Source organism: Salvelinus sp. IW2-2015, unplaced genomic scaffold (genome assembly GCF_002910315.2).
Source record: "Salvelinus sp. IW2-2015 unplaced genomic scaffold, ASM291031v2 Un_scaffold2354, whole genome shotgun sequence".
Lineage (NCBI taxonomy): Eukaryota > Metazoa > Chordata > Actinopteri > Salmoniformes > Salmonidae > Salvelinus > Salvelinus sp. IW2-2015.
Genome location: NW_019943679.1, coordinates 89,736 through 100,752, shown reverse-complemented (window position 1 = coordinate 100,752; position 11,017 = coordinate 89,736). Strand labels below are relative to the sequence as shown.

At 41.9% G+C, this 11,017-nt stretch overlaps 1 protein-coding gene across 1 annotated transcript in view; it reads right to left on the bottom strand.

Annotated features, from left to right (window-relative positions):
- LOC139025198 (nectin-1-like) overlaps positions 1-11,017 on the bottom strand; it is a 41,729-nt gene that overhangs the window by 3,139 nt on the left and 27,573 nt on the right. The window contains exons 6-7 of the mRNA XM_070440269.1: positions 9,733-9,884; positions 9,410-9,551 (exon numbers count right to left, since the gene is read on the bottom strand). Of these exons, the coding sequence (XP_070296370.1) occupies positions 9,410-9,551; positions 9,733-9,884 (294 nt within the window). The remainder of the gene's footprint in view (positions 1-9,409; positions 9,552-9,732; positions 9,885-11,017) is intronic.

The window sequence follows — 11,017 nt, the reverse complement described above, 5'->3', positions numbered from 1 at the left end:
ATGGAGAGAGAGACAGAGAGAGTTAAGCAGTGAAATAAAAATACATAATTTAAACTATAAATATGCGTAGACCATCAGATACATTTATTTAACTAAGTCAGTTAAGAACAAATTCTTATTTGCAATGCCGGCCTACACCGGCCAAACCCAAACAACGCTGGGCCTATTGTGTGTCGCCCTATCACAGCTGGTTGTGATACAGCCTGGCTTTGAACCACTTGGGAACCTCAAGCAGGTAGTAGGGAAGGGGTGGGAAAGGAATTGACAATCAGTCAGTGAAAGCATGACCTTATTTATCTCTCAATACCACAAGGAGTACACAAGGGAAGTTTAGTCTAGTGCTGTATGTTGTTTGTCTTTGAATGCAGCAGGTAATCCTTCTTAAAGTCATTACTTTATGTATTGAGTTTATTATGGTGTCAATTCGACTAATATTTCACATTGTTCATCTGCATAATTTAAATTGAACATTCAAAACATGAGGCAAAGTCCATTTGATCAATAATCCCAACAACATCTATTGAGCCACCAACAGGTATGGTGTGGCCATTTATATTCACATACCTTCTAAGGACATATACCTAATGTTTACATACCAAATGTCATGGACCAATGTCCATTGGTTCAGTTACAGTTTTTAACAATCACTCTGGCACTAATTTCAGAACCTTGCGGTCATTTTTCAAAACTCTAGACACAAAACTCAAAAAGGTCATCACTTGTAACACAGGCTGTCCAATGTTCAAAACATTGCATTGTGCATTCATATCTTTAAAGAAACCTTGCACTTGCAGAATCATTGGTTCAAATAACTCATTTATCATGAAATACCATAGGAACATTCATTTAGATCACCCACACACAAGATACCGATAGTTTCTCTGTGTAGTTGTTCGTACAATCATTACATATTGAAGTACAAAATGTGTGATACATGTTTCATTATGCTACTACACGTAAATACATCACTGTAAAAGAACTAGTAGAGAGAATACTACAGACACAGTGGAATCATTGAACAAAATATGACATTTATTGATGAAATACAATAAAATCACAACATAGGTTTCTTTGAATCAAAGCAAAAATAATTAGCAACAAAAAAAGAAAAAACAGTTAAAGGTCAACTGCAGTGTTCCTCACCTGGCTTACTGTAAAAAGCAAAACAAAAGATTGATTACTGTACTTCTATATTTTGTCTTGTGGATTTGGCCACAGGTTCTCATCCACATCACAATGGATGTTTTCACTAGCCAAATATCTTGGGAAGAATCTTCGGGCGAATCCAGGCCTGACACTGCTGGTCTGCTGTGATGTCATTGCATGTGTCATCCATGGCCTTGAGAAGGGCGGCTTGTTCGTGAGGGCGCCTATCATATACCTTCCACCTCCATGTGGAGAAAAATTCCTCAATCGGGTTTTAGGAAAGGAGAGTATGGGGGTAAGTACAGGGTGCTAAATTGTGGATGGGCCTGGAACCATGCTTGCACCATTTGAGCATGGTGGAACCTGACATTACTCCACACAATGACATAGGTCATGCCATCAGCTCTACAAACCTGATTTAGCTCATCAATGAAGGTTACATTTGACCAGGGAATCATGTGGCTGCCTGCAACTCAATATATAGAGTATATAGCTTTCTATAGAGCTTTAGATGTTGTTTGACAAAACATTAGAATGGGCAAGATGCGTAATCTAAGCAACTTTGACCGTGGTATGATTGTTGATGCCACACATGGTGATTCCAGCATCTCAGAAACAGCTGCCCTCCTGGGACCTTAAGGCACTACAGTCTCTAGAGTTTACAGAGAATGGTGTGATAAACAAAACACAGTCAGTGAGCGGCAGTTCTGTGGGCAAAACACCTTGTTAATGAGAGAGGTCAGAGGAGAATGTCCGACTCATTCAAGCTAACAGAAAGGCCACAAATGCTCAAATAACATCTGTTTAAAACAGTGGTGTGCAGAAGGGCACCTCTTAACGTACAACACCGTGAATAATTCAGGCTGTTGTGGAGGCAAAAGTGGGTTCTACCCAGTACTAGATAGGTGTACCTAATAAAGTGGCTGGTGAGTGTACAGTAATGTCAAATCTGAAAACATGGTCTGGAAAGTGGTACATGGGACCATAGAAACAGTGTCTGATAAAGAATGACGATGAAACATTACATCCATAGATAATTTAGTCCAATTGGTTCATGTTTAACCTTGCGCAATACCCTAGATGCAGTTGCACCCCTAAAAACGAAAAACATTTGTCATAAGAAACTAGCTCCCTGGTATACAGAAAATACCCGAGCTTTGAAGCAAGCTTCCAGGAAATTGGAACGGAAATGGCGCCACACCAAACTGGAAGTCTTCCGACTAGCTTGGAAAGACAGTACCGTGCAGTACCGAAGAGCCCTCACTGCTGCTCGCTCATCCTACTTTTCCAACTNACTGTAAAAAGCAAAACAAAAGATTGATTACTGTACTTCTATATTTTGTCTTGTGGATTTGGCCACAGGTTCTCATCCACATCACAATGGATGTTTTCACTAGCCAAATATCTTGGGAAGAATCTTCGGGCGAATCCAGGCCTGACACTGCTGGTCTGCTGTGATGTCATTGCATGTGTCATCCATGGCCTTGAGAAGGGCGGCTTGTTCGTGAGGGCGCCTATCATATACCTTCCACCTCCATGTGGAGAAAAATTCCTCAATCGGGTTTTAGGAAAGGAGAGTATGGGGGTAAGTACAGGGTGCTAAATTGTGGATGGGCCTGGAACCATGCTTGCACCATTTGAGCATGGTGGAACCTGACATTACTCCACACAATGACATAGGTCATGCCATCAGCTCTACAAACCTGATTTAGCTCATCAATGAAGGTTACATTTGACCAGGGAATCATGTGGCTGCCTGCAACTCAATATATAGAGTATATAGCTTTCTATAGAGCTTTAGATGTTGTTTGACAAAACATTAGAATGGGCAAGATGCGTAATCTAAGCAACTTTGACCGTGGTATGATTGTTGATGCCACACATGGTGATTCCAGCATCTCAGAAACAGCTGCCCTCCTGGGACCTTAAGGCACTACAGTCTCTAGAGTTTACAGAGAATGGTGTGATAAACAAAACACAGTCAGTGAGCGGCAGTTCTGTGGGCAAAACACCTTGTTAATGAGAGAGGTCAGAGGAGAATGTCCGACTCATTCAAGCTAACAGAAAGGCCACAAATGCTCAAATAACATCTGTTTAAAACAGTGGTGTGCAGAAGGGCACCTCTTAACGTACAACACCGTGAATAATTCAGGCTGTTGTGGAGGCAAAAGMGGGTTCTACCCAGTACTAGATAGGTGTACCTAATAAAGTGGCTGGTGAGTGTACAGTAATGTCAAATCTGAAAACATGGTCTGGAAAGTGGTACATGGGACCATAGAAACAGTGTCTGATAAAGAATGACGATGAAACATTACATCCATAGATAATTTAGTCCAATTGGTTCATGTTCCACAGTAATTGGTGTCAATGGATCTCGTTATCCTGAAACTTTCATGATCTAAACATGGAATATTGTTCATCAGTTTCCGTAAAACTATGCATTAAGAGTAATGCAACAGTTACTTATCATTTTGAGCAGTTCTATCAGTTGATAGTTAGATCATTGTAATGAAATGAATAGACAGTCATCTCAGATGTAATGTGTGAATTGCATTTTGAAATGGTAATATTTTGATGTTAAGTTGTGTCYTTTTGAACAGGTGATTTTAGTTCAATGAACAAATGATCTTAGCTMTATGTGTWTTGTATCCAAGCAACTGGAAAAAGTGTTAGAGTTTTGAAAAATGTGCATTTTGATCATGTTGTGAGTTTTGTGTCTAGAGTTTTGAAAAATGACATCAAGGTTCCGAAATTAGTGCCAAAGTGATTGTAAAAAGCTGTATTATAGCCCTGGTGTGATATGGTGCCATCTGGTGGTTTAGCGTGGCTGACACTGAATGGAGGAACTAATCATTTCCCAATTAGTTAGTGGCTAGTTCATTGAGTCTATATACCAATACTGGACTCAATCTGATTTATGGTTCATGAGAAGATTTTAAACGTTTTTTTAGCATTAACCTACGCGCTAACGTGTATCTATAGGTACAGTGCGTCAATATTTGAATGCAGCAACTATTTTTCTCAAAACCGTTAAAGACTTAAGTAATTAGTCTAAATAKAACATTTGGAGTGAATCTAACATAGAAGATGATTGCAGATGATTTTCAGCATTAGAGTTACAAAGAATGAGTTGTTTATAGTTTCCTTGTTCTTCGATATATCTACACTATATGACCAAAAGTATGTGCACACCTGCTCGTGAAACATCTCATTTAATATATWTTTTTTTCATTTAACATTTCAAAATCATGGGCATTAAAATCGAATTGGTCCCACCCTTTGCTGCGGGTAGGTAGTATTCTCCTGGCATCCGCCAAACCCAGATTTGTCCGTCAGACTGCCGYATGGTGAACTCCAGAGAACGTGTTTCCACTGCTCCAGAGTCCAATGGTAGCGAGCTTTACACCACTCATGCAGAAGCCTGGCATTGCTCATGGTGATCTTAGGCTTGTCTCCATGGCAGCTTGGCCATGGAAACTAATTTCATGAAGCTCCCAATGAACAGTGTTTATGCTGATGTTGCTTCCAGAGGCAGTTTGAAACTCGGTAGTGAGTGTTGCAACCGAGGACAGATGATTTTTACACGCTACACGCTTCAGCACTCGCCGGTCCCGTTTTGTGAGCTTGTGTGGCCTATCACTTCGTGGCTGAGCCGCTGTTGCATCTAGACGTTTCCACTTCACAATAACAGCACTTACAGTTGACCGGGGCAGCTCTAGCAGGGCAGAAACTTGACGAACTGACTTGTTGGAAAGGTGGCATCCTATGACGGTGCCACATTGAAAGTCACTGAGCTCTTCAGTAAGGCCATTCTACTGTGAATGTTTGTCTATGAAGAATGCATGGCTGTGTGTTACATTTTATACACCTGTCAACAAATGGTGTGGCTGAAATAGCCGAATCCACTAATTTTAATGACTGTCCACATACTTCTGTTCATACCAGTCAAAAGTTTGGACACATTTTTCTTTATTTGTACTTTTATTTTCTACATTGTAGAATAATAGTGAAGACATCAAAACTATGAAATAACACACATGGAATCATGTAGTAACCAAAAAAGTGTTAAACAAATCCAAATATATGTTATAATTTAGATTCTTCAAAGTAGCCACCCTTTGCCTTGATGACAGCTTTGCACACTCGTGGCATTCTCTCAACCAGCTTCATGAGGTAGTCACCTGGAATGCTTTTCCAACAGCCTTGAAGGAGTTCCCACATATGCTGAGCACTTGTTGGCTGTTTTTCCTTCACTCCGCAGTCCAACTCATCTCACCCAAACCATCTCAATTGGGTTAGTCGTCCTCATCAGGTTCTTGACCTGACTGCAGTTCAGCGTCGTAACCGACTTCAGTGGGCAAATGCTCACCTTCAATGGCCACTGGCATGCTGGAGAAGTGTGGTCTGATTTGAAACCAGATGAATCCCTGTTTCAACTGTACCGGACAGATGGCAGACAACATGCGTCATGTGGGCGAGCTGTTTGAAGATGTCAACGTTAGGAACAGAGTGCCCCATGGAGGAGGTGTGGTTATGATATGTGCAGGCATAAGCTACTGACAACAAACACATTTGCATTTTATCACTGAGAATTTGAATGCACAGGGATACCGTGACGAGATCCTGAGGCCCATTGTCATGCCATTCATCCACCGCCATCACCTCAAGTTTCAGCATGATAATGCACAGCCCCATGTCACAAGAATTTGTAAACAATTCCAGAAAGCTGAAAATGTCCCAGTTCTTCCATGGCCTGCATAATCACCAGACATGTTACCCATTGAGCATGTTTGAGATGCTCTGGATCGATGTGTACGACAGCATGTTCCAGTTCCCGCCAATATCCAACAACAATCAACAGCCGGATCAACTCTATGCGAAGGACAAATGGTGGGAACACCAGATACTAACTGGTTTTCTGATCCATGCACCTTCTTTTTATTTAATGTATCTGTGACCAACAGATGCATATTTGTGTGAAATAGATTAGTGCCTAATMAATTTATTTCAATAGACGGATTTCCTTATATGAACTGTAACTCAGTCAAATCTTTGAAATTGTTCCATGTTGKATTTATATTTTTGTTCAGGGTATACGTAGATATTTAGGTACAACCACAAATTCAGTGTGGTTCATCTTATGGATGTCCGTGATAGCGATTACGAGTTTCAAGTTGGTAGTCCTCTGCGTAGTGGATTCACACCCCCTGCTATATTGTGGATAAATAGTTAACTGTCTAACAGAGCATAATCCAGGTAGAATCAGGAATTCCCCAGGGAAGCTGTCTAGGCCCTTTACTTTTTTCAATCTTTACTAATGACATTCCACTGGCTTTGAGAAAAGCTAGTCTGTCTATGTATGTGGATGACTCAACACTATACACGTCAGCTGCTACAGTGACTGAAATGACGGCAACACCTAACAAAGAGCTGCAGTTAGTTTCAGAATGGGTGGCAAGGAATAAATTAGTCTAACTAAAAGCATTGTATTTGGGACAAATCATTCACTAAACCCTAAACCTCAACTAAATGTTGTAATACATAATGTGCAAATTGAGCAAGTTTAGGTGACTAAACTACTTGGAGTAACCCTGGATTGTAAACTGTCATGGTCAAAACATATTGATACAACAGTGGCTAAGATGGGGAGAAGTCTGTCCATAATAAAGCGGTGCTCTGCCTTCCTAATGCAGGGGCAGTATCGAGTAGCTTGGATGAAATGGTGCCCAGAGGTGCCCAGAGTAAACTGCCTGCTCCTCAGTCCCAGTTGCTAATATATGCATATTATTAGTCTATTTGGATAGAAAACACTCTGAAGTTTGAATGATGTCTGTGAGTATAACAGAACTCATATGGCAGGCAAAAACCTGAGAAAAAATCCAACCAGGAAGTGGGAAATTTGAGGTTTGTAGGTTTTCAACTCATCGCCTATCGAACACAGTGGGTTATGGGTCATTTTGCTGTATTTTGCACTTCCTACAGCTTCCACTAGATGTCAACAGTCTTTAGAACCTTGTCTGATGCTTCTACTGTGAAGTGGGGCCGAAGGAGAGGGGATTGAGAGAGGGGATTGAGTAAGGTCTACCATGACCTGAACATGCGCTGACCATGCGCATTCATGTGAGAGCGAGCTCTGTTCTATCGCATTTCTGAAGACAAAGGAATTCTCCGGTTGGAACATTATTGAAGATTTATGTTAAAAACATTCTAAAGATTGATTCAATACATCGTTTGACATGTTTCTACTGACTGTTACGGAACTTTTTGACATTTCGTCTGCTTTTAGTGAACGCGCTTCGTGACTTTGGATTTGTTTACCAAACGCGCTAACAAAAGTAMCTATTTGGACATAAATGATGGACATTACCGAACATTACCGAATATTTATAATGTTATTTCTGACTTCTGTTGACTGCACAATATGGCGGGTACCTGTATGGCTTGATCGGGCTCTGAGCGCCGACCTCAGATTATTACATGTTTTGCTTTTTCCGTAAAGCTTTTTTAAAATCTGACACAGTAGTTGCATTAATCAGAGAGGCAACAAAGAGACCAAAGATAACCCTGAAGGAGCTGCAAAGCTCCACAACGGAGATAGGAGTATCTGTCCAAAGGACCACTTTAAGCCGTACACTCCACAGAGCTGGGCTTTACGGAAGAGTGGCCAGAAAAAAGCCATTGCTTAAAGAAAAAAAATAAGCAAACATGTTTGGTGTTCGCCAAAAGGCATGTGGGAGATTCCTCAAACATATGGAAGAAGGCTCTCTGGTCAGATGAGACTAAAATGTAGCTTTTTGGCCATCAAGGAAAACACTATGTCTGGCGCAAACCCAAACACCTCTCATTACCCCGAGAACACCATCCCCACTGTGAAGCATGGTTGTGGCAGCATCATGCTGTGGGGATGTTTTTCATCGACAGGGACTGGGAAACTGGTCAGAATTGAAGGAATGATGGATGGTGCTAAATACAGGGAAATTCTTGAGGGAATCCTGTTTCAGTCTTCCAGAGATTTGAGACTGGGATGGAGGCTCACCTTCCAGCAGGACAATGACCCTAAGCGTACTGCTAAAGCAACACTCAAGTGGTTTAAGGGGAAACATTTAAATGTCTTGGAATGGCCTAGTCAAAGCCCAGACCTCAATCCAATTGAGAATCTGTCGTATGACTTAAAGATTGCTGTACACCAGCGGAACCCATCCAACTTGAAGGAGCTGGAGCAGTTTTGCCTTGAAGAAATGGGCAAAAATCCCAGTGGCTAGATGTGCCAAGCTTATAGAGACATATCCCAAGAGGCTTGGACTATAAACACATGTACACATTGATTTTGTGTTGTAGATATGTGGTGGTAGTTACACTAAATTTATTGTGAAATTTGTTGTGAAAGTGTTGTAATGTCWAAAAAAAATGGTATAGCTGTCTTATTTTTGCTGGACTCAAGGAAGAGTAGCTGGTTGCTTGGCAATTAATTAATACAAATACAGTGGTTTAAATGGACATGTATTTTTTTTAAGTTTTTACCCTTTTTCATGGTATCCAATTGGTAYTTACAGTCTTGTCTCATTGCTGCAACCGTATTGACTCGGGAGAGGCAAAGGTCGAGAGCCATTCGTCCTCTGAAACACAACCCAACCAAGCCACACTGCTTCTTGACACAATGCCCGCTTAACCCGGAAGCCAGCCGCACCAATGTGTTGGAGGTAACACCGTACACCTGGCGACTGTGTCAGCATGCATGCGCCCAGCCCGCCGCAAGAGTCATTAGACCGCGATGAGACAGCTGCGACAGAGCCTGGACTCAAACCAGGATCTCTAGTAGCACAGCTAGCAACTGTGATGCAGTGCCTTAGACCACTGAGACAGAAGCCCTGAGATGTTTCAATAACTCAGCCAAATTTTGACCAATGGTCCATAAGAAGTTTTTAAAAATGTTTTCCAAAATGTCCAAGATGGAGGAYAATTGATCTCAATGGACCTTATTAGTGAGTGAGGTAAATTTGTTCAGCATGAGGAAAGACACAAAGTTTCAAGTCTCTAGGTCAAACTGGGTGGCGGATATGACAGTCTATGTGAGACTGCTTATAACAGTACCACCTATAGGTCAATCGGTGCCATTATTTTTGACTGAATTACTCATTGCTTCTAGTTTCTGTGTGCCAAATTAGAAAACATTTGACCAATCTCAGCTTGAGTTATCTGACTATGTCAAGACAAAGAAAATTCAGAAAACAACAATAGGTTTGATAACTAATAATATACATACGAGTCAGCGTCCATCTCTCCCCTCTGTTTTCTCCTGTTAAGAAGCAGCACAGTGATCGCCACGCCCAGAATCAGCCCCACAGTCAATAGCATGCCCAGAACACTGAAGACATCACCCGTTCCCACCTGGGGCAGTGGCTCTTCTACACAGAGAGAAAAAACACAGTTACACACACACACACACACACACACACACACACACACACACACACACACACACACACACACACACACACACACACACACACACACACACACACACACACACACACACACACACACACACACACACTACAGGTAACCATTGTAACCACATGACCTTACCTGTGATGCTGACCTCCATGAAGGCGGAGCTTGTCCCGATGCTATTGGTTGCGTCGCAGACATAAGTCCCTCCTACCTCGTATCTGATTGGCCCTTTAAATAACAGGACACTGTCACGGATCTCTACGCTGTTCGGTATGGAACCATTCAACCTGCAGGTACACACACACACCCATACACAAACACACATAAATGCCATTATTCCAAGTATGACATAACATGCATAGCTTTATAAACATCAAACAGACCATAGAATTATAAAGAGGACTTATCATTTTATTTAATCACATAATGGCTTCTGTGACACCATTGAGGGCGTTCTCCATTTTAAAGTAGTAAACAAACTGAAAAGGTGCATACTGTCACCTGGAGGGTGTTGTCTGAGCAGGTATAAAGACAAGGTTGGTGATTTACTGCCCCCTGGAGGGTGTTGTCTGAACAGGTATAAAGACAAGGTTGGTGATTTACTGCCCCCTGGAGGAGGTTGTCTGAACAGGATAAAGACAAGGTTGTGATTTACTGCCCCTGGAGGGTGTTGTCTGAACAGGTATAAACAAGGTTGGTGATTACTGCCCCTGGAGGGTGGTTGTCTGAACAGGTATAAAGACAAGGTTGGTGATTTACTGCCCCCTGGAGGTGTTGTCTGAACAGGTATAAGAGACAAGGTTGGTGATTTACTGCCCCTGGAGGGTGTTGTCTGAACAGGTATAAAAGACAAGGTTGGTGATTTACTGCCCCCTGGAGGTGTTGTCTGAACAGGTTAAAGAAGAGAAAGGTTGTGATTTACTGCCCCCTGGAGGGTGTTGTCTGAACAGGTATAAAGACAAGGTTTGGTGATTTACTGCCCCCTGGAGGTTGTCTGAACAGGTATAAGACAAGGTTGGTGATTTACTGCCCCCTGGAGGGTGTGTCTGAACAGGTATAAAGACAAGGTTGGTGATTTACTGCCCCCTGGAGGTGTTGTCTGAACAGGTTATAAGACAAGGTTGGTGATTTACTGCCCCTGAGGGTGTGTCTGAAACAGGTATAAGACAAGGTTGGTGATTTACTGCCCCTGGAGGAGTCTGAACAGGTATAAAAGACAGGTTGGTGATTTACTCCCCCTGATGTTGTCTGAACAGGTATAAAGACAAGGTTGGTGATTTACTGCCCCTCTAGGGTGTTGTCTGAACAGGTATAAAGACAAGGTTGGTGATTTACTGCCCCCTGGAGGGTGTTGTCTGAACAGGTATAAAGACAAGGTTGGTGATTTTACTGTCCCCTGGAGGATGTTGTCTGAAAGGTA